This window comes from Perna viridis, chromosome 2 (genome assembly GCF_037379345.1).
Source record: "Perna viridis isolate PV_CMFRI_1.1 ecotype Kerala chromosome 2, ASM3737934v1, whole genome shotgun sequence".
Taxonomy (NCBI): domain Eukaryota; kingdom Metazoa; phylum Mollusca; class Bivalvia; order Mytilida; family Mytilidae; genus Perna; species Perna viridis.
This window is the reverse complement of record NC_142446.1, coordinates 57,860,242-57,884,934: the sequence shown is the minus strand read 5'-3', so window position 1 is coordinate 57,884,934 and position 24,693 is coordinate 57,860,242. Positions and strand designations below refer to the sequence as shown.

The window sequence follows — 24,693 nt, the reverse complement described above, 5'->3', positions numbered from 1 at the left end:
AATATTAATAGCACTGTATTGTAACCTGATGAACTACGGTCATAAAAAATTGTCGGTTTGTACGGGCTGTATATTTATGTCATACACAGAAACATTTGTAAATGCGTTTATTATTCATCATAAAGTTTATATCAAATTATTTTCCAGTTAGTAGCTAACATCGACATTCTAAGTTGTGCCATGACGAAACAATATTTTTGTAGACCATTTGAAATGGAAATACAAAAAAAAACCAAGATTCGAACGATAATTAAAAATAACAGAACATATTCCAAGGATAACACAGAGGTAAGGAAAATATGCACATAAAGAGCACAAAGTACCCAGAATAACAACTGAATATGGGAAACATGGACCAGGTGCACCGGTAGGGTAAACGTTTTCTGCTATACTAGAAACACCAACCGACGTACTCATTACCATTAGTAGTTATTAACTGATGATATGATCCGAAGTCTTGTAAAACGTGAAATGAGAACTACTTCGACTTAATGTGTGACTGTCGAATCAGCTTTCTTCAGGTTGTACTTTTCATGTAATGTAGTTGATTAAATTAATAATGCATATACTGAAACACTATACATGGTAAAATTAAACTATCCGATAGTCGACATAGTAGACTTGTTGATCTTCACCACAAGGAGGAAATCATTTCATTCCTATTCTTCATATTTCTTTTTCTATATACGTTGCTTGAAATGCAAAGAAAACTGTTTCTTCTAGCGCATAATGTAAATGCTTATCAAATTTATTGATGTTTTTATAGTGCTTGACGTTTCTGTCTATGTGTAGGTAAGAGTTGTAGATACTATGATTACTCTTGATCACACGTTTATAAAATCTGACCAATGACTGCAACTAAAACTTGATTGCAATAAGCAATTTTCAGAAAACTAATGTTGCGGGTACTTCAAATTCTCTATTTCTATTTGAGTTTCATATATTTATGGCATAATTTTAGTTTTTCATACCAACATTAAAAATTGATTTGACTCAACTGTTTTAAATCTGAACACTGAAATAAACATAAAAAGACGTAAAAAGGCAAAAAACATCAACGCAAAAACATCAACGCAAAAGAATATTGATTTTTAATTCATCAATTAACAAAAATGACTAATCATTTAGCATATAATTATAGGACTTTTTATCAATATAACAAAACGTCAAAATATAAACCATTTCACGCCTTTTGAATTGTGCATAAATACATGCATTATTTAAGTATATTGAGTCGAATTAGTTGTTTCTTATGAAAAACTGCGTGTTGCATATTCAGATTCTGTCTGTTGCTTAGATTGATAAATTGTGGAGTAAACCTCTTGTATAGAAGGGGTTATCTGCTGAACAACTGTCAACTTTGTCCCATCTGATGTCAAATGTGTTGGTAATGAAGTCATGGTTGTTAACTTGAGGGATGGTTTTATATTTTCCGCCGACGACATGAAGCTAATGGTCGTAGACCATTTTGAAATTTCAGTTACCTTTTCTACAATGGAATCCTTCTTAGTAGTTAATACAATTGAAGAACTTTCTTGAAAAGTAGAACTCGGTGAAATCATTGATACAGTGGTAAGTGTTGTTTCGTCTATTGATTGGATATTAATTGCTAATGTTATTGTTTGTAAAACGTTATTCGTTGAGGCTATATTGCTAGTTGCAACTACTGATGTGGACGTGGTTACGGCTAGATATGTTGAAACCTGCAAAGACGTTACTACAGAGTTCATTGTCGTTATTTTTGATGATGCATTCTTGCTAGGTGGTAGTTGTGACGCTGATGATATTTCACTCTTTATTTCATCTGAACTATATATTGATGCAAAAGACTGGCCATTTGAAATTGTGATATCTCTTAACGCTGTTATTGTCGATGATGAAAAATCGTCATTCATAATCGCAGAACTTCGTTCAAAATTTGAATCGCTTGTAATTGAATAAGAATTATACATAGATGTAACCAATAGGCTATTTGAAGTTGTTATTTCTCTGGAGGGGAATGATTTTGCTGTGAAAAAATCGTTAGGTGTGTCGGTAATTGCAGAACTCTTTACCAAAATTGATTCATTCGTTATTGCATCTGTATTAGACACTTGTGTAACTGGTTGGCTTTTTGACGTTGTTATTACTCTTGAGGCTAGTAATGTGGAAAAATCGACAGTTTTAATCACAGAACTCTGTGATTCCTTTATTATAGCATCTGAGTTAGACATTGTTGAAACGGATTGACGTTTTGACGTTGTTTCCAAACTCTGCTTTAAATATGATTCAGTTGAAATATCACCCAAACTATTTATTGTTGTAAATGATTGGATTTTTGACATTGCTATTTCTGAAGAGGCGGCTGTCGTTCTTGCAGAAAAATCGTTAGACTTATGCATATCCGCAGTACTGTGTACCAAACTTGATTCACTTGGTGTTTGTTCACTAGAAGACATATATGAACTTATTTTGGAATCAAGGGATGACAATTTAATTGAAGCTGAAAGTAGATTTATAGTTGTCGACTCACCGAACAAACTATTGTCATACGGTTTGTTGACTGAAAGGCTCTTGTTCACCTGCACTGTTAGAAAAAAAACTTTAGTTAGTTAAAAAATTAAGAAATGTTAAGCTGGTTACACGAAAATGATAATGAATCCCCTGTAATATTGGTATAATTCAAATATGATTCTACAATATGTATGAAACATCTTTATTCATTATATAATATAGCTCTACCTAACATTTCGAAGAATTCATAAACCTACCATTCTTAGACTCAGACAATTGTAGATGAAGAAGAACGGGTATCGCAGCCGCAGCAACAATAATGATTCCGATAATTATGAAAGTGAGTGTCACTAATGATCGTTTCGTTATTCCTGTGTCTTTATCGTTTTTCTTAATTTCATCCTCCGTATCGTATTCATCAGGAGCTACATACGGTGCCTTCCTTTTATATGATGCTCTCAATGATACCTATAATTCATTGGATTACAATGTATATGTTAATTATATATGTATCGTGATCAGTGTGTTATGTAGAGTTCACAAGCATTCGTTTTTGTGTAAAACTAAACACTTCAATCTATACAGAGAACTTTACTTTAAAAGACAATCAATCTTTGGACGACGGCATTAAGTAAGAAACTTAATAAAAAATTTTTTTGACAACTGCTAGAAATTATATACACTTTTAAAGAACTTAAGTAAAGAATCCTAAACGAAATAGACTTATTAACATTTCATTTTTCAAACACGTCGAATTTAGCGGTTTACACAGCAGGTTTTATTTCCGAGATTGACAACCGCAATAGTTTTGGCACCCGCAGACAACGGTATTTTTACTACTATAAATTGTTATAAAATACTATAAATTTTTATAGACACATTAAATAGTCACATTAAATGAATGCGTTAAATAATATGGAAATAACTGTATTTATATGTTGTTAGTATAAACTTACCCTAGGCCACTGTCGAGATAGGATCTCTCCTGCCAGCTCCGGATCTAGAAGCATTTTTCGCCAAGTTGGCATATGGCCTCTTGAGAATGTCTTTTGGTTAGAATATGATTCAGAAGTTTGATCGGCCAAATAGTCAGTGTCTTTATGGGTTGACTTGGAAACTTCAGAAACTGAAACAGCAGAAGCCGGTCTTGTTCCGTATAAGTCCAACTCGCCCTCTTGTGGTATTTCAAGTTCATTATTTATGGACAAACTATTAAAATTAGCAGGGTGACTTTTTACTCTACCTCCTAGAGTCTGTGATAAATAACTTCCTCTTGTTCGATCACCATCACCTGCTGAGTCGTATATGTATGAACGATTCAGAGCTGGAGCCGTCCGTCCAAACGCTTTTAAATTTGCCATTTTCGTAAATTGATTACTTTATTACTTTCACATATTCAGAAGAACATCGATAATTGACACAGCATGAATATGATACGAAATACGTTAAGTTGTAATGAATATGACTTTAAAACAAAGGCATATTAAGTTCAACGACTATATTTCATACTTCCTGAATGCTATAGTGGATTGGGTTGAAAACTATTTAAAATTTCATTCAGTTTATTTATCCTGTTCAATAGATTTAGATAATAGTTGTACTGATATCCTCATGTTTTGAGCCTTATAAAAGAATAAAATATGTGGAATGTTAATTCTGAAATACATTTTTGAATTGTTGAGATTTTATTTCATGAAAAATATATGTTACTTTTGTAACAATGAGTCGTACACGTTTAACTGAAGAATTGTTGACACTGGTGGCTAACAGGACCACTTTGTTGTCTAGCGTTTTGTGGCTGTGAAATAACTTTAAGAACAGATTTCAAATGATATATCTTGTTAAACATTAAAACCATTTTATTAGTACATGTGTAACAATTCAACAAATATCTATCATGTATGACAAAAAAAAAGACAAAGACAGATACTACGAATATGTATTATACATTACATTAAACAGACATAATACAACATTAAATAAATTTACACTGAAACCAAAAAGCCAATCGGTGTCCATGTTTGCAAAATAGCGTAATATAGGACAAAGAAAGTGCCCAGAAAGTTCAGTATAATAACAGTACAATGATAACACGTCACACTCATTTTGGAGCTCAAGTTTATAATACAATTATATGCAAAACAAAAACAACCCAGCAATACTGGGGTATGTATTTTGAATTTTAGTTTCTTCTACAAGTATAATAATGTAGATACAAGTTTTGAATTTACAAGCGCTATTATCATAGTAGTTTATCATTACGACTATACGTTCTCCGTTTGCAGAGCGATTTTACTTATTATTCCACAGAAAATCTAAATCCATGTCCTCAAATAAGTATTTAATGAAGTTGTTTTAATAATAATATATCTTATTGTTATTACATTTCTATAGTTAAGACACAGAAAACATGTAGCTTTAATCTGAAATACTAACAAAAGATCTAGATTTGACATTTGTATATACATAATTGAAACGATTTTACATGCTTGTTTGTCTATTAACTATCAAGAGCAGTTGTCTACCATGTTACAATGATTGCACCGTCCAATGTTGGAATCGAAACACTCTTTCTCAGTTTCACATGTTTTCCCAACTGGTTTATTGTTAACACAATCAACAAAACGATTACAATCGTTTGCAGTTGGATGACTGTATGACGAATCATTTTTATCTACACAAAAGTTATCTAAAAGAATTAAAAAAAAAACTATTAAGGATAATAAACAGTTTTGTTGGTAAAAAACTTTGAAATATTTTAAAACATAAAGAAAGGAACACAGTTGGTAAAATATGATCAAATTTAGAATAAGTCTTCTCAGTTCGTTGTTTTTATGGCAAAGAATAAGGAGTCCTGACCTTAACATGACATTGACATCGGTGCAAAAAAAAAAACAAAAACAAAACAAATACCCGAATGATATATAGGGCACAAGGTAGACAAATTAAAAAAATGTTTATAAATAAATGACATTCATACAAATAATCCCCTGGTTAGGAGCATATCATTTGTTAGTTACTCTGCTGTTTTTTTTCTACAGAAATTTTTCAAAAAAATAATATCAAGGAAATTTGGTGTTTTTTCCGAATTTAAAAATAAATGTCTTGTTCTTCAAGTCTTCCAGTATTCATATTCCCCGTTTTTTTTGTCACTCATAGAAAGAAAGCTTGTAAAAATATTGATCTTACCGGGAATAAGTGCCAAATTTTCGTTATTTGAGTGGATCGGTAACATAGATGGATAATTGTTGTTTGAAACGGTACATCGTAACGTCGCATTGTCCATTTCAATTGTAAGGCTGAAGTAAAACTTGTACGTTTGATGTAAGGTGCAGTTATATGGAGTATAATCCAAGCTGCCAAAATCTCTTAAATTTGTTATATTTCTGAAATCATTGTCTCCTTGAAGGCGCATTTCAACCATTATTGTTCCCGGGGGGTTTCCAATATCAGCTTGACATGTGTGAGCTTGATTTGTTTCAACTGTACTTATTCCAATAATTTGATGCGGATGAATTGTTAGAGTAGCCGACCCACTAGGCTTCGCTAAGAAACAAAAAAAAATGTATTGTTTTCCGATTGAGTTTGTTACATAATCAATTACTTCATTTCATTAATTGAAAATAACTTTTGATAAATGGAACATTTTTGAAAATTGAAATGCAGAAAAAAATTGGAGGTTAATTACGACGTGATGAGGTATCCATAAAAGTGACGAAAAACGTACAATTTGTATGCATACATTTGTGACAAAGTTAACAAAAACTGAATCGCATGATTCTGAAAGGTCCGAAAAACAAAATTCGAAGTGAAATGTCTGGTTTCAAACTTCAATTACTTTAAAAATCACATATGATGGTTGAAAAGCATAAAACAATTACTCTGCCAATAGCTCAAAATGCTTTAAAATGTACACATTACATGTATATGCCGATATTTAAAGGATCGTTACGGTGTATCCATCTGCACCATGAAAACTGATTTGTTAAATGTGTCATAGTTTTCCTTCCGCTACCCTGGACTTGACTTTTCATTAGCGACTCGACGTCTGTTTCTAGAAAAGCAGAAAATGCTTTCCCTGCCAGCGCAATTGGTCCATGTTGCAAGTTTTTTTTAATGGAGTCTGAATTGCTAATTTACTGCTGTTACTTTGTATGTATAATTTTGTTTATTTTATGTTCATTGTTGTGTGTGTCTGTTTTCCATGTTTGGCATTTGTCCCTGGATTACATTCTTTTGATTTCCGCTAGAGCTTGGTTTCCTTGAGTAGTCTTAAAGTATATTTAATAATGTAATTTGATGAATCTTTATCCATAAGAATACTAAAAAGTGCCAATATTGGTTTATTCGCAAAAACGGACTGGTGTTTCATTGTACTGTACCTATCGTTTTCAGTTCGCAAGCGTTTCAGCATTCATAGACAAAAATCATCATAACTATTGTACTAACGTTTTATATGGACATTAATAAAGACAGCTATGATGAATGTTAGGGCGTGCATGAAAAAAAAAACCCTCCCCAAAAAAAATAAATAAAAAAAAAACAAAAACAAAAAAAAGTGCGATTGTTCAGAAGTGTGAGTTTATATTCCTGTTTTCACGTATTTAAGCGTTCAATTTGGTAATATACATCATAAGTCGACTTTTGTAACATTTGAACAATGCGATATAAAAGATTCTGAATAATTGCAACCAAACAAAACGCTATTAAACTTTATGCATGTTGAATCACAGTCCATGGTCATCGACAGGTATGGCTTTTCAGACTAACAGTTCTTAAAAACTTTGGTCCGGCATGCAAAGTTTTATAGACTTGCTTGTTGAGCATATAGGCATTCTCGTTCTAAAGGGAAACACTTTGAAAATCTTCCGCCTTTATCAAATTAATTGAAGTACAGCAAGTACGCTGTAAAAATCATACATACCTAACACAGTGAGTCGTGCAGACTCTGACACCGTTAAATCAGCCATATATACGTAGACACTAAAATGTCCATCATTTTCACAGGAAACATTTCTAACTGTTATATTCAATACCGTACCATCAAATTGTATCTCATAATTTTCTTGTCCTTCGGTCACTGTAACTTCTTTTGTATTGGAAATGTTCGCCACTTGCAATGAGGAGGAATCCACAGACGCAACAAAATTGATATCGATCCTTTCATAGACAGTTTGATTTATAATGCACACAAGATTCAAATTTTCCGAAAATATCAGCGTCGATTTATCTTCACATTTGATTCCTGAATAAAACAGAAACCATACTTGTAATGGTAAGTATGTTTAAGTACGACAATCTTTTTTGTAATATAATTTGTTTTACATGATGAAATAATGTTAAAAACCAATTTAAAATATTGACTACAAATGGGTCCATAAAATTTGCTAAACACTTATGTATATACCGCTTGGCATTTCTTCTGTTGTAGTTCTTAGTGTTGTTGACAGCGTAGAAATCACATCTGCAAAGTATTAAAAAAGTGAATCTAAAGGCGATTGTTAATTAGTAATGTAACGTCGCAATAACAGTTATGATCTATAATGACATTGACTATAGGTAGATCGTCTGTACAATCTAACAATACAAAAAATATTCTTACTGTTGTGTTTGACTCTTGAAAATATGAAATCCTATTAATTGTGGAGTTAGGGTAATCAAGGGAACAAAGATTTGGGTGGAAATCAAAATAATAAAGTCCAATGATAAGGCCTAGACAAGGAAAACAGACACACACTGCAAAGAAAGTGAAATCACTTAAATTACAAGTACAAAGAAACAAAAGTAAATGAGCAATTCAGACTCCACTAATATTATATAGGTTTGCTAATATTCATTACCTTTTAACTAACTTATTTCAATCATGTATAATTTTTCATACAATGCAACATTTAGCTGCAGCTCTTGATTGGTATTTACTTCCCATTTACAACATATTCCATCCCCCATGCCCTATTATCCCCATTTCCGTTTCCAATTGCAATTTCCCCATCCCCATAGAATCCCTATCAAATATTTTACATTTCAAATTTAACTTTATATTTTTATATAATTAAACGTTAATACTTTTATTTCATAATAAGTTTGATACACTTATCATAGCTATAAATACATTTAAAAAAAATTCCCAATCATCCGCATTAAAATTCCCAATTTCCTCATACACTATCCCTATTCCCCCATACACAATATACCATGGAAGGGGAAGTTTTCCACTTAAAAGTACTGCATCTTTTATGAACATATTAAGAAAATTACCAATGCAGATAAATATCAAAAATATATTGTGTGTAGCAACATGATAATTGAAAAAAAAAAACAAAAAATAAACAAGGGATTTATGGGCTAACTTTGTTCACATAAGACAAAGTACTAATGATATGGGCCGGTTTTAAGGTAAAAAAAAACACCACTGTATGGCATTCGTTCTTAAATTTTTTAAAGACAAACACGGTGATTTCGTATCAACAGATATAAAATATCTCCAGAAAACCACAAATTAAAGTCAATGAATATACACCACATGACAACAATCTCATTCCCCCTTAACTGGATAACAGGGTACGCACAATCTTATATTTAAAAGTATTCATACCTGTATACGGACATGTAACATGATTGCAATTGTCACATTCGCTAACGGTAGCTACTCCAAAACATAGCCCTACTGGACAACGTTCCCCTTGTGTCTGGTTTCCATGGCAATGAACATAACTTTCACAATCTGTAGGGTGGGGAAAGTATACTTTACCGGAGGTGTCATTTACGCAAAAATCTAAAGTGATATAAAGAAATAAATTTTAAAAACTTACAGGCAATCAAATATATTACGATTTGTATATCAGGAGATCAAACTAAAAACTTAAAATAATACAAACCACTCTTTCTAAAATTATCATTTTAAAACATGACCTCTAAACTTTAAACCGGTAGGTCAACAAGTACCATAGGTTGTGTTAGCGTGTGTTAGCGTGTCTTTCTTATTTTAATAGAAGACGCATACAATAACTTTTAAAAACGTTTAAATTACGAATTTATTTCAAATATTTTTTTCGATGTTATATTGCCAAGATGGTGAAGATAAGAAACCGAGTCTTGGGTCACAAAAAGTTTGTATTTTGTGAATTTATTATTTACACATACTTTGGTTTCGTTTAAAGGGTATAAAGAAGTCGAAATGTGTGCCTGCAGTACCAGAGCAGTGTTTTGCCATATTAATGTTATATTATATTAGTGTCGTTATGATTAATCTAATGATTATTTTCTGCTTTTGATACTACATATTTGTTACATTTCTTTTCCCTGCAATTCTTTTCTTCCCCATTTAAACAGCGCTTTACATATCTGAATAGTATGAACAGATAGATATACTCACTCGAAATTAAGGATACGGTTTCATTATTTGAATACAATGTCGTATAATTCTGAAAATGTTGGTTTTTAACTCCACAACGAATTATTGCATTATTCATATCTGATGTAAATCGAATCTCAAATTTGACATCTTTATTATTGGTACACTGTTCATCTAGAGTAGTATTGTCTGGTTCAATCCAAATATCTAAAGGTATAAATTGTGTGTCTTTTTCCTTTAAAACTTGGACTATAGTTTCTCCAGCTGGAAAACCTAGATCAACATTGCAGGAATGGTACAGATCATTTTTGTAGTTGTCATTGCTTAAGCCTTCTACTTGATCAGGATGCAAGTTAAGAATCGGTTTCATTTTCGGTCTGCCTGTAATAAATAGTACAGAAAACGTGCGTTCAAATATTATACTGATTTTTAGGTGTTGTAACACACACCCACACAAAACAAAAAAGAACTTAATATCATGAAGCGATGCATTACTTGTTTTTTTTTTTCTGAAAAATGAGACAAAAGTCAAATTGTTGTATATGTATATTAAACGTCGTATGATGAAATTATATGGAGTTTTCATTTTTGTTCGTCAAAACAATACTTTATATCTATTTGATTGAAAATTTCTATTGCAACGGATTGATTTTCAAATAAGCTATTTTTGTACACGCGTTTATCTGTTGGCTTATACAACATGTGAATGTATACATAATAACTGCATTTACTTAAGTAAATATTTATTTGCTAATTTAAAGATAAAAAATATTACAAGTTCTCCCCAATGTATATGTAGTAATCTAGTCATTGGTAAAACTTTTTTGATACTCCTTTAAAATATACTTGATTTAATTTGGTGTTGTTTAACGCCATAATAAAGTTTTCCCTTTGTTTATAATTTACAAAGGTAGACTGCTAACAATCTTCTGAGGGACAAGTATTAAACTGCTAAGTGACCCCATATTTGTTCGGACAGTATTGTGAGGCTTGTAATTAAAAGCATATGGTAACAAGAACGTGAACGATACTTTTCGGTAAAAAGAACAAGTATATTTGTTTAAGCGCAGTATTCATAAGGACATTAACAACTAAAACACGATGAAATAAACTACCACGTTTTTGCAATTGATTTTCCTGGAAATATTTCATTTTTACCTCTATTAAAAACTTACTTCCGACGATAAGTTTTCCTGAAGATGATCCAACAACAGTATCACCGTCTACCACACTCACACCATAGAAATCGCCAGTATTACAGGATAAATTTTGCACAGAAATAATAACTATATCTGTATTTAAAGTTGCTGCAACATTATCATTTTGCACCAAATCTTTTACATTTCCATTATCCTCAATTTGAGCAATTACTCTAGCTACGTTTTCAGCTGACGATCTAAATGTTATATTTAGCGTTGAAAAGGAAATCCCATTTAATGTACATAATATCTCAGCAGCCTCTGAATCTACCTCTATAGTTTTATCTTGGCAGGAAACGTCTAAAAATCACACAAAAAACATGTTTCTTATTTTGAATATACAAAAAAACTATCATATAATTAAACATATTGCGTTGTACTAAATGGAATTTTATATGATTGTCAAAAACGACCATTGTGAATCCACTGTATGTTGAAGTTAAATAAAATATATACACATAACAAATTCAAACTACCAACTTAACATAGCGTCATTGCATGAATGAGAGGGAAATTGTTCCAATTATTTTTATACTAAATATATACTATAAGGGAGCATGCTCTTTAAAATTCATTCAATAATCAATCTACTATATAGAAAAGCTTAACATTTCGATGACGTAAATAGTCCAAACATGGACATTTGTTGCACGCTCATTTTTTATTAATTTCTGTGGAAAAAATATTTTAGTGCTGTATAGAATATTATGGTTCTGATAAGTGTTTTATTTTAAATTGATAGGGCTTACATCAAATCTGATCATTCTTTTAAGCGGTACAACATAAAACAAACTTACATGTTGAACCATCTACTGTCACTGTCTGTGTTGTTCCTGGTGTCGTTTCAGTAATTAGTGTTGTATATTTGATATATGATGCGGTTGAATCAGTCACCGAATGAGTAGATTCGGAAACTGTTGTTTGTTCAGTAACTGATGTGTTTGGCTGTGTCTCTAGCATAATAGATTCAGTAACTGTTGTTCGTTCAGTGACTGATGTCGGGAGCTCTGTGGCTAGCATTGTAAATTCAGTAACGATTGTTCGATCAGGAGGTGGTGTCGTTGGCTCTGTCACTAATATTGTAGATCTAGTAGCGATTGTTTGTTCAGTAATTAATGTCGTTGGCTCTGTCAATATGGATGTAGATTTGGTAACGATTGTCTGTTCAGAAGCTAATGTCGTTTGCGCTGTCACTAGTAATGTAGATTTGGTAACGTCTGTTTCTTCAGTAACTGATGTCATTGGCTCTGTCATCCGTGTTGTTGATTCGGTATTGATTTTTTGTTCATTAACTGATGCGGTTGGCTCTGTCACTAGTGTTGAAGATTCAGTCGCTATCTGTGTCTGCATAGTTGCAGTTATTGCTGTTGTTATCATGGCTGTCGGTTCCCTAATTGATGGTGTAGTTTCAAGTACAGTTGATGACCATGTGTTATTGAAGTCATTTGGTTCAATCATCGTTGATGACTCGGTTAATGTGGTCGTAGGTAAAACAATTGTTGTCGTCGTTGCTATAGATTCTGCTAAAGTTGTTTTGTTTGGTCTTGTTGTTTTTCCAGTGAAAGTAGATGCTGTTTCACTATCTGAGGTAAAAAACTTTGTTCCGCCTGTTTTTGAGTCAGAATCAGTTGATTGAGGTTCAAATTCAAACATAGTTGAGGTAAGATAATATGCTTTGGTGGTGGTGACTTTTGTTGATAACTGTTCTGTATTTGCTATCTCTTTCAATGTGGTATTTGAGCTAAATTCCGTCGTTATGGTAGGATATTTGGACAATGTGCTGCTTTGGTCAGTTAATGTCGGTGATGTTTCAGTTTCAATTGATGGCGATGTAGTTGATGTTTTTTCAAATATTGAGGTTGTTTGCTCAGTAACGGACGGTGACACTTCTTTAGTTGTCTGAGTTGGGTCGCTAACAAAAGTTGAATGTTCTAACGTTGATGAAACAGTAAATCCAGTTGGTAGGTTTGATGTTGGATGTGAGACGGTGTCACGTGATATGTGTGATATTACATTAGTTACTGCATCAGTTAACATAGTTAACGTCGCACTGCTTACAGCTGCTGCTGTTTCAATTACATTTATTGTGTCTTCCGTGATTACAGTTGTTGGATCAGCCTTGGTTGTTATAATTCTATTTGTAGTTTTTGCAGTACTCGGAAAAAGAGTAGTTGTTTTTAGTTTGGAATTGACGGTTGATGACACAAGTGGTGTTATTTCCATTGAAGATCCTTGCACAATTGGTGGATTTCTTATTTTTATCGTTGTCACTGATAGCACGTTAATTGAACCCTTTACGATATATAATTGTCCAAGGTTATTAGCATTTGATTGGATGTATTGCATCATTACCACTTGAACGTTGGTACGAACATGGTCTTCTGACGTAGAAGAGAAGTATAGTGTAAACACCACTACTATACTACCTGCACTAATAATTAAAACATATAAAGTTTTCGAAGGGAAGTATTAAATCTGTTGGTAATATTCGAGTATGCTCACAACGACATAATTTTACTGTAGTTTGAATCAGAAAATAACCGGAATATTGTTATTTTACGAACAAAAAACAAAAGTATTGCCTTCAATAATTTTCAGTGTTTATAAATGTATTAAGAGAGTGCACTTACATTGTACGGTATTATGTTTTAATACATGATTAGCCATATCAGAATTGAAAGCAAGGTCATTTGTACTTCGACAACTACATAATCAATTATGTGTTTTATATCCAGGTGTTCATAAAAAAAAACAACAATGAATGATTATGTTGCAAAACGAGAATTTGACTAAATACGAGTCTTTGTAAGAATCAGGCAAACTGTTAGCCAATTGAGACATGCATAACACGGACCAGATGACGTCCTTTTACTCAAGAAAATCTTTTCTTTTTGAGAATACCACAAATTGATATCTGCATCATGGGAGACATTTGGAAGAATGTTAAAAAAATTGACTTTCATCTATCCTTATTTGCAGTACCTATTAATATCAACTCAATTCATCAACATTTACAGAAATATAGTACCCGTTCTTGATAACAGTGGTATGAATATCAAAATTACAATGTCCAAAAGTTTTTTTTTCTGATCGTATTTATTCTACTGCCTGGTTCTTATAGAGACTGATATTTAGATATAGGATTTAACTATTATACCTTAGACTAGTAACCCGACATCCATAATAGGTAGATTGTGTGCGTACGTCGTTTTTGTATGCTGTTCTTACCTGTAAATAAAATGTATTTTATCTATATACAGTGAATCTAGACAGATGTAAAAAAAATAAGGTAGCAGTTTATCTGCGAACTTAAAAGTGCCCACATTTACACAAATGTATTTATAAGCAAAGATGAATACAACAGCAAACATTTTTCTGGTTTTAAAGGCTATAAATTTTATTGAAAGGAAATGTAACGTTGCAAAAAAGTACAAGCATGAAAATCGATTCTTAAAGTTTTCCTGCACTTAATCTTTTTTTTAAATCCTTTCTAAGCAACTAATGTGGTGAAGATGATTCAATCAAATATATTGGAAATTTTAAAGTCCGTTATTCCAATGAATAGTTTAGACTCGTAGGGGTTCGGTATAGTTATAAGGTCTTACAACATGTATGTGACTATAACGTAACTACATACCATTGAACAGACATCGTTTGTAAATGACGTATAAACAGGTGACGTTTTGTTATCGTATACATTTAAGTATGTACTATTGACAGTCATATTCATATCCACTTTCACTACATAACGAGAAATTCATTAAAAAGATTAGTAATGATTATATCTAGACAAGTATACAATATGAAAATCACTTGAACCGTTAACCGATTCTTTTGATTTCTGATGACTGCGTATGAAAAATTCTGATTCTTTGTGCCTGTTAAGGAAGAGGCTATTTTGAAAGAGTAATCAAGGTTACCAAAGAACATAAAGTAACTAAAATTAAAGTAACAAAAGTAAATGAGCAACTCGGACTCCACTAAAAACTGGGAGCATGGACCAGATGCACCGGTAGGGTAAGCGTCCTTTGCTGTTCTAGAAACTCCGGGGTAGACGAAAGAGGAAAGGAAGACTATGACACGCTGAATAAACATTGTGCAGATTGATACGCCGTAACGATCCACGAGTTCAGGATGACGACCATATAACTTTTATCGTGATGACTTCTTCTTTTAGCAACATAACCCTAATCCAGAAGCCTAATTTTAGAAGTCTTGCTCGATAGAAGTTACGGTAAGCTCTGGCATAACGTATGAGTTTGATATGAAAACCCCATACGCAGATGCTGAAGGGATGTTTACACATATGTAATGAAAGTTGACAATTCTGAATGTAAAGTCATCACGTTAGTTTGGCCTATAGTTTTTCTTTACCATCGATCTCTAAGTGTAAGTCAAGATATAAGGGCGACTTCACAGTTGTTGTCAAAGATGAAAGGAAAGTAGTTAATTTAAACTGCAATCGTAACCTGTGTGCAGTCAAAATGCATCGACCGTTCATTTACAAGGGATACACGAAACTAACTGAATATAACTTTCTGTTGTGACGTCTCATTTATATAATAACAGGGTGCTTACTTAACACAAACTTTGATATATAGAAATTCTCTCGAACCGGTGAAAATATTTGACACAGCTTCGCATTTTCCCGCGGTTCTATGCCTCATTCGTATATCGGTTTTATGAAAGTCAGTGCACTGTTATTGCTTATAGAATAGTTACCTATCAATGGAGGTAAATATAGTATATTAGCACATTCCATTTAAGTAACTAAAATGATGGAATTTCTGATTTATAACATACTTGTGTATGTGACGCGTACACTGACTTTTTTGTAAAAAAATGATACTGTAAAGATTCTCAGAAAGTTGTATGACTGTCCCCCATTTTCGATTGACTGATATAAACTTAATTTATTTCACAGAAAAGATAAAAATATTTGTTTTATTATTTGCACAAACATGATGTACATCGGTGAAACATATGACCATGGATTGGTACAGTGAAAACTGTTAATTTCAGAGGTATAACGTTGCATAATGGGTAAAAAATATTCGTTTCAAATAATCAAAAATATGAATTTATAAAGAGGTAACTATATACATGTATAAAGTATCCAGCCCTTTCGAAGTATGATTTGTGCTTTTTGTGGTGAGACGAGTATTCTACTTCCATTGATATACTAATATGGTGCAAGTGTGAAACACCTAAACCATTAAGCCAACATGAAGTTTAATGAAATGAGTTTAGAGTTTCTTTGAAAGGCATGCCGTAAAATAATAGTTTAAACTAATTTCATACTGGTCGTATGCAGTACCGCAACAGTACCTCTAGTGGTATCCAGAGAGGATGACAATGGTTTCAGTTAGAGTACAAATGTCTCTTCTTTTGATTTTCACAAGAATATTTTCACTCAAAATTAACCACCTATAAAGATTGGGGTTGGTTTGCAATTCATATTTATTGTGTATGTAGATCATCTTTGTTTCTTTTTTTACGTTCATGCAATGTACTTAAATTTTAAGTACTTGGACTGTCCTATTGGTGACGCTGCGATATTTAGATATCTCATTTTGAAAGCATCGATTTAAGTGAACAAAGGCCGATATTTTTGTGAAACCACAAGAGGACAGATTTGATCAGATGCATCAATCCGCCATTACGACAAACGTGATGACTTTTTATTCCGTATTGTCAACGTTGTTTTCGTCTGTGGCGGCATTCCTTCGGCGTTTGCGTGTTAGATTTTCATGTCACCGCTCATACGTTGTGCAAGACCTTGCCGTAACTGTGCAGACTTTTTGTATCGCGCTAGACATCTTACAATAAGTCTTCTGAAGCAAGGTTATGTTGATGCAGGATTAAGGTCATCACTACATGAGTTTTATGATCGTCATCATGAATTCGTGGATCGTTACGGTGTTTCCATCTGTACTATGAAAGCTGATTTGCTCAGCGTGTTATGGTTTTCCTCTCCTCTATCGTCTACCCCGGATTAGAATTTTTTCATGAGCAAGGCCGCGAGTGTTTCTAGAAAAGCAGAGGACGCTAATCCTACCTATGCACCTGGTCCATGCTCCAGTTTTTAGTGTGGTCCGAGTTGCTCATTTACCTTTGTTACTTTGTATGTGTTATTTTGATTACTTTGCATTTTATATTATTTTGTTGTGTTCGTCTGTTTTCCATGTCTGATCTTTGTTTCCGTGTTGTATTCGTTTGATGTTTGCTGGGGTCTTGGTTTCCTTGGTTGCACTTTCAATATAACAATCACGTTCAAAGTCAATGGTTAATACAACTCTGATTTAAAAGACTTTTTTTATTCGGTTTTGAAACCTTAAATGGCAAAATTAAACTTCTGGAGAGGGTATACTTTTTACAAATTTGGTTTCCCCTTTTAACGGAAATCGCCTAATAAACAAAAACACATGCTTGAGTAAGAAAGGTATTTTTCAAACATTGGGAATACAACATAACGAAACCTAGCAATCCAAAAAGTTTAAATGTGTTATAGATTTAGGTTTGTAGAAGCTAATTTAATTGAAAAATGGCCAAGACACATCATCATATCCCAAGTTTCAAGTTTGTCGAAATATATCATCAAGGATTTTGTTTATTCAGTTCTATTAATCATAATCCTATACGTTTTTAATGTTGCGGCTCATCTTGAAAGCAGTATGTTTATACTTTGCGATTACACTTGATTGATAACTTCCTGATAATTGATACATTCTGCGATTAAGTTTTATATTTAGATAACAAAAATCTCGGATATCTGATAAGAAAGATATTAAAATGCACATGAAAATGATAGGGGTAATTTAAAAATGCAGGTTCTTTTGTTAAGAAATCTGTAGTTTACAATAAGGACAATGATGAATTCAAGATAGCTTATATTTAATCGAAAATTATTTGGCATTGTACGCACCATAATAAATGATTCGTATTCGTATTTAACCTTTTTCTTACATATTATGAATCATTTGCATACTAGCATATGCATAAGATTATATAACAGTGACTAATGTCATGATAGAAAAAATAATGCTTCAAGAATTGGAAATGGTAGGTTTGGACGTAGATTAACTTACCATATTCTGTAAGTACTGAAAAAAAAACATTTCGATTTACAGAATTTATTCAAACCAAAATCTGCAATGAATAAAAATACATGTAAGTACTCAATGCGTTGATAGACGACAATGGAGCGCAAAGATTTTTTAATTTGATGACTGCAGCAAGAAGTCTCGCAGGACCACAAAACAATTGTTTAAATCTTGCCTGAAATTGAGTAATATAAGGCATCCGAGGTGGAACTCCGCCAAAAATAGTTAACACGAAGTTTTTGACAAGTCAGTTGAAGGGGAAATTTTGAGCTACATTTTAAAGTGATCAAACATATGCTTTGCAGGTCATCCAATGAGAAAATATTGATATGAAAATGTATGTTAAAGTTTTAAAAGAAGGTATAAGGGAGCAACTCAGCAAAATCACGTTGTGACAAATCAGAAATAAGTAATAAAGTAAAGATTTAATTATTGAATACGCGTATAAATAAGACAAATTACCATGACAATTGGATAATTTTAATATTTACCCGTAGGATTATCCTCCTTTGTCTTAAGTAGGAGAACGGTCAATAATGTTGCTGTTATAGCAAGTGCCACAAAGCACCACCAAATAAAGCAGACTAAAAAACGACTGCACTTCGGTTGTTGTTTGATATTCAACTCTTCATCTGGCTTGGTCAGAAAAGGATGACTTTGTCTATAGCCCCTCTTTTGGTACAGGCATATCTGAAAACAGATAAAATTGAAGTTGATACGCAAAAATTCCCGGTATTCGGTTAATATGAAACGTGAGAAATTTACATAGACCTAACACTATGAAAACATATAATCACGAAACGTCATAATGATCCACGATTTCTTAACTTTCTCGCAGTCAACTTAGCACCTGTTTCATTATTTTTTTCTAGTTAACTGTCTTCTTATGCATTTTGAACCTGTATGTATAACACAAAATATTTCATTCAAAGGAAATCTGTATAATTTGTAAAAGATAGGACAGTGAAACCTTTATAAACTCTGAAGTTTAAAAGTTTAAAATAGTTTGTTTGTTTAATGTGGATGCAGCCAAAATACCAAATTACTTGTATATGGATATATATAAATTTGGCATTATTGAAATTGGTTGCGTTTCACATTATTTTTGGTCTAACTCGTAGCTGCAAAGGAAGCCAAATATAGAAATACAGTTATATTTGATTATGCCTTACTTCAGACCTAAGTAAAACAATAATAAAAATGATGAGCTTCAAAATGCTTGGTATCGGTAAATTGGTAAAGATCAATCATATACATATGTGTATTTTTCTTAATTTATGTAACAAGGTATTACTATTATTTCACATTGAACAGTCAAGTCATATCTTTATATGAATTTACCTGAAACAAAGGTTGTCGATTCATTTATAGAAAAAAAAAGAAACAGAGACAACTTTTTACCTTTATAGATTTTAAGGTCCAATTAGAAACACAAGTCAGTAATATCTGTGCAAATTACAATGTAGTACCATTTCAGCTATGAATTAAGCAAATATTAACTTTGACTGATATTTATTCATTTAATCGGGCCCTCCGTTAGGATTGAGTAACAAGTCATACATCGCAATGACTATTTGATGAAGATAATGTATTTACTTCTGATTGCTATATTAAAAACTAAGGTATTTAAATATTCGTCTACTGCTTTTAATTAAAAAAATCTGACGTTTAAACCTACGAACTGGGAGTAGAGGTACCTGTTAATCCATGAAGATCTTAATCAACTCCATAAGATTTTGTCTTATCGTAAAAAAATATTCACCTTGTGCAAATGTTTACGCTTAAAACCCAGTAACGGTTTGGTCAACAGATAGTATATTTATATAGCATAGTTTGCTGAGTGTCTAGAGAGTTTGACCTAATGCTTAATGCAGGCAGTGTTATCATTGATTTCGGAGCCGCTGAGAGCTTTTTATCCCTATCCGAGATTTATCAAACTTGCAAATCAAATTGACAGATTTGCATTTTATTCCAGAGGTTACATATACCTTTACACTAATTTTATATTTAAATGTTTATGGGGACACATGAGTTAATGTGTGTGGAGGCAGGGCGATATTAAAACTAAAACAAATTCGTATCAGGTCCTCACCAAGCTGATTGGCTAATTCACATACGTTAGAAACTACCGTACACACAAAGTAAAACATTGAGCTATTTCGTCTGCATGTTATGCATTAAACTACACTCTAATATCATGACACGAAATCAGTCAAAGCTATATTAACTGCAAAACAAAACAAATATAAGAGAACTACAAAAGCACATCTATCATCTCATACCCATATTGAGTGAGATTTTATTGCATTAGGATTTACGTTTTTATGTGTTCCAACATATAAATATATATATACATATATATATATATATATATATATATATATGAAAAATTCCCAACGATGTTTGAACTGTCAAATTTGCGATGCAAATGTTTGGTCGTTCCCTCCGAGGGACTCGAACTCGTACCGCTGTGACATCTATGGCAACATCGCCTGCACAAAGTCCAGTGCCCTAGACCACTCGGCCAGCTAGGCTATATAAAAATATAGCTTTCGCTGGCCGGGTCATTCCTCCTCGTACGATTAATCTAGGGCTGTAACTTAGTACACGATATATGATAGTAAAGGACAGTTCATGTAGATGTTATTATGTGGGATAGAGGAGGATCAAATTAATGATGCATGTTACAAATTAACATTTGTAACTAACAAGCCCGTTTGCTCTGGTTTCAAAACATAATTCTCAAATTTAGTTACCACTAAAATTCTTCAGCAAGCAATCATGCCGTTAAGTTAAAAAATTGCGGAAAAAGCAGTGGTTATATAAAAAAATATATATATTTGCATTTATTACTCTGACCGTATAAAAACCCGACAGACAAATTTGCTTCCAAAATCAAGTATCATTTCGAGAAGAAGAGTAGTGATATAGTTGATTGGTGTATTTTATTAACCACTATTGTTTAGTTTCTGTTTATCAACTTACCCGAGGCCATGACTTTTTAAGATATGCTTCTTCAAACTCAGGGTTGAGTATCAAATCAGTCCATGGTGGTGGGAATCCATTCTTCTCCCTACTAGAGTTTATAATATCATCATTATAACTCATCCTTAAATTGGAAGATTGTCTATCCTAGAATATATCAAACTATTAGTAAATTTGTCTATAACACTTTGTAGTTATTCACTTTTCAAAAAATAGCTGCCCTAGTCTTATATAAAGCCAGGACTTCCCGCTCATTCGAACTTCAAGGTTAACATATTTATGTTTGCCTTGATTGAAATCTATATCACTAGAATCTTTTAAAGGTCTTGGTCTTTTTTGTAGACTCTACTTACTCATGTTTCAGGTAATCTAGATACGTGTACGTTTAGAGAAATCATTTTTGTTTGAAAACTCTGTCTGCTTCGTTTATAATACCTTGTAAGTTTTCGAAATTTCCTGATTGTATTTACATATAACCATCCGGTTTTATTCTACCGTTTTTCACTGGTAAGTTCAAGTTCGCTCCTGGATTATAGTAGCGATCCCTTTAGAAAATTGTTTTTCTACCTGGTCAAAAGAACTATTGAAATATACTACATGTATACTCCAAAAATATAAAATACCTTTAAATAGCTTTGTTAAAACATGAGGTGACTATAGGTAAAGTCAGATAAAAATATGATTTAAAGTATTGAAAACCCATCAGGTAAAAACATTGTAATGCAAGGACAATAAACATGAAGTCAACAACAAATAAAAAGTTGCACGACGTCAGATGGAATTAAATCTGCAAAGTAAGAAAACAAAACAATTCAATACGTAATTCATTGTTTCAAGGTACTTGCTTAAATGTGTATTGAGTGTGAAATATTTAAAAAGGAAAATAGGTGTAACCTAATTTAAGTAACTATGCAGTCCTTTGAGGCTAGTTTTTATATTACTTTGTCATCGCCCTAAGCGTCAGATAAAAAAAATGTTTCAGCAACCGTTAGATAATCTGAACTTGAAGTCGTCGTTACTATAACTGATTAATTACATTTATTACACATGGTTCGCATTTCGTCTATATACTACCGAATTTACAGTGACTGTAATTGCTTATTCTTTTGAATAAAAGTGGGAAGTATTATTACAATATAAGTCGTTTAACATTATAAAAAGTTTTACTTCATCTCTAACTCTAAAATACTATCGTCCAGAATGTCGAGCTTTATGGGAATTATTGCAACTTGTCACTCAAACACAAACAAAAATGTTTTTCATTGAAATGCATGTCAATAATGATGTATTTATGTACATAAAATATTCAATAAAGAAAGAAATTTCAAACTTTAATGTTTGCGTTTTTAAGTCTTCGAGACACGGTAGCAATGTATTTGAATTATTTCGAATATAGTGTTTCTCGAAAATAGCAAGAAAACGTAAGAAATGCGGTTTTTTTCAGGGGCTGTAACTGATTATATTGTTTGTTTGTTTGATGGGGTTTAACGTCCGAGCAGCAATATTTCAGCTATATTCAGACAATGAACATGAAATGGATGATAAAATGAACATGAAATGAAAAAAAAGGATGGGTCACAAGGATAATAGGGTCGACAAATTTTGATTGCCACTAGAAAAAGGGGAATGGATAAGGTCGGGCAATTTAGCCTTCTGTGGTGGAGCCCAAAGGTTCCTACTCCTATCGAATACCACAGCAGGGTTCTTTAACGTGCGAGGAACGTGGCATCTTTCCCAACAAGGTGCACCACTATGGTTTGCGTTCAGGTTTTCCGTATTATAGCTTGACAACCCCAGCATGTAACACGCCAGGGGTACCCCATTCCACCGCCTGGGGCACACATCCCAGTTGCTCTGTGGGCAGAGCGCCTAGCCCCCGGCTAGGTTTCTGAGCACTATTTAGTCGCCTTATACGACAAGCTTAGCGCTGCTGCAGGCCTATTCATTTAACACCCGGACCTGCACGGGGAGTAACTGATTATAAGCTATGCCATTAAAAATTGCCTGATAAAGGGTCTTGTCCTCTGTCCATTTTTATTCTAATGCAGCTAAGCTTTATGAGCAAACTGCTATAATCTTAATGAGATTACAAATATATACTGTAAAATGGTTGAAAATACGACAAAAAGCCTTTAACAGGTTGTTGGGTAAATTGGAAATTTGCAGTAATAAGAATTGAAAATGTTGAGAGTCGTTGTTTGCTTCTTCCTACTAGGGGTTATTAAATATAGGCAAAAAAGTAATATCAGACCACTATGACCTACTTGTAGTAATGGTGTTCATTTTTGCGGATGAAACATTGTGTAGGTAATCCAACGGAACAATCACGATTACTTTCGTCGAATTCTGTCTCATAGTTACTGAGGAGAAGATTTTTTTAAAATGTAACAGATGAAGACGACGGACGCAAAGTAATAAGAGTTATTATTACAGCTCGTTTGACCTTTAACCAGGTTTGTTAAAAACGGTTTGAAATTAAGGACACTACAGATACACTAAGGTTTGCATCTTATCATTTAATGACAGCTTTCAACTTGACTTCTGACAATCTTGACCACTTACTCTTTTAACTGTGTGGAGTTTTTGAGTGTCAACATAACCATTTGCTGGCAACAAACGGAAACCCATATACCGACTTTCTGAACAGAATTTGTTGTACATGTATTAAACTTGTCATTATTGCGGTCGTAGCTATTACCAGATTGACAAAAATTCCAGCTATTTTTCGTTTGTTCGTTTGTATGTATGTACGTTTAAACGACTTCCATGTTAACGTTGTGTAATTGGTCTCTCTCTTTTGTCCTTGCGATTTTTTCGGCATTGTTTTTTTTAAGGATTCACCCTTGCATTTGTCATTCTGTTTCTTCTCTAGGTTACAGTTTTTTTTACTAGTTAATTCGACGTTCTTCAAAGCTTTTTAGACCACTGAGATGGTAAAAAAGTGATAAACACATGACCAACATTTTGTGCAAAATATTGGCTGCGTCTATTTAAAAATATGATGAAACTTCCTATTAGAATGGAAATAAACCAAACTACGACAGACAATCAACATAAATTTTATCGGACAAAAATAGGTTTTTAATTCCGTGTTTGTTTTATCTGACAACGATAAATCACTATCTGTTATTTACCGTAAATAAAAATAAACTATTGAATTTGTTTGCAAAATGTCGAACAATGAAACAATAAAGTATATCCAAATATCGTTTACGCTGTTATCAAATTGCGATTTTAAATGGAAAAATAATTACAATGAAATAAGCATGAATGGCCACAAACAATGGCGAAGACCTCAAAAGTACAGAATTACAATGAAAAAGGTCATATCAATTTTTCTGAATACGTGTAATCTACATGTTCATAAAATACACGTACTTTGTTCTATAGCATAGGTTTTTTTAATATGTTAGAAGAATATGATTTTTGTTACATATAACAAAAAAATCAAATTGAACGTTTGAAAAGGAAATGAAATGGAATTTTGATATAAACACCGATAAGAAACCGTAACATCAAAAGAGGACAATTAAGAGACATCAAAATCCAAGTAAATGGT

At 32.7% G+C, this 24,693-nt stretch overlaps 2 protein-coding genes across 2 annotated transcripts; both read right to left on the bottom strand.

Annotated features, from left to right (window-relative positions):
* Window positions 1–1,074: 1,074 nt before the first annotated feature.
* On the bottom strand, window positions 1,075–3,998 carry LOC148626218 (uncharacterized). The gene is made up of 3 exons (XM_088570038.1): window positions 3,450–3,998; window positions 2,751–2,961; window positions 1,075–2,566 (listed from the first exon to the last, which is right to left on the bottom strand). The coding sequence occupies exons 1-3, from the start codon at window positions 3,852–3,854 to the stop codon at window positions 1,251–1,253; spliced, it is 1,932 nt and encodes a 643-aa protein (XP_088426164.1). The 5' UTR covers window positions 3,855–3,998; the 3' UTR covers window positions 1,075–1,250.
* A 331-nt stretch (window positions 3,999–4,329) lies between these two features.
* On the bottom strand, window positions 4,330–21,619 carry LOC148626217 (uncharacterized). Its single transcript, XM_088570037.1, has 14 exons — window positions 21,570–21,619; window positions 21,135–21,225; window positions 18,641–18,839; window positions 18,135–18,149; window positions 14,684–14,787; window positions 14,204–14,274; window positions 11,844–13,477; window positions 11,023–11,346; window positions 9,869–10,228; window positions 9,089–9,268; window positions 7,901–7,957; window positions 7,418–7,738; window positions 5,683–6,039; window positions 4,330–5,182 (listed from the first exon to the last, which is right to left on the bottom strand). The coding sequence occupies exons 5-14, from the start codon at window positions 14,774–14,776 to the stop codon at window positions 5,001–5,003; spliced, it is 3,579 nt and encodes a 1,192-aa protein (XP_088426163.1). The 5' UTR covers window positions 14,777–14,787; window positions 18,135–18,149; window positions 18,641–18,839; window positions 21,135–21,225; window positions 21,570–21,619; the 3' UTR covers window positions 4,330–5,000.
* Between the last annotated feature and the right edge of the window lie 3,074 nt (window positions 21,620–24,693).

Coding starts and splice junctions, on each gene's coding strand:
- LOC148626218 (XM_088570038.1), bottom strand. CDS start 3,854: ATGGCAAATTTAAAAGCGTTTGGACGGACGGCTCCAGCTCTGAATCGT. Junction 2,962..3,449: donor TATCTCGACAGTGGCCTAGG/GTAAGTTTATAC, acceptor AATGAATTATAG/GTATCATTGAGAGCATCATA. Junction 2,567..2,750: donor ATTGTCTGAGTCTAAGAATG/GTAGGTTTATGA, acceptor TTTTTCTAACAG/TGCAGGTGAACAAGAGCCTT.
- LOC148626217 (XM_088570037.1), bottom strand. CDS start 14,776: ATGAATATGACTGTCAATAGTACATACTTAAATGTATACGATAACAAA. Junction 13,478..14,203: donor TGTCGGGTTACTAGTCTAAG/GTATAATAGTTA, acceptor TTTAATTATTAG/TGCAGGTAGTATAGTAGTGG. Junction 7,958..9,088: donor TGTTACATGTCCGTATACAG/GTATGAATACTT, acceptor AATACTTTGCAG/ATGTGATTTCTACGCTGTCA.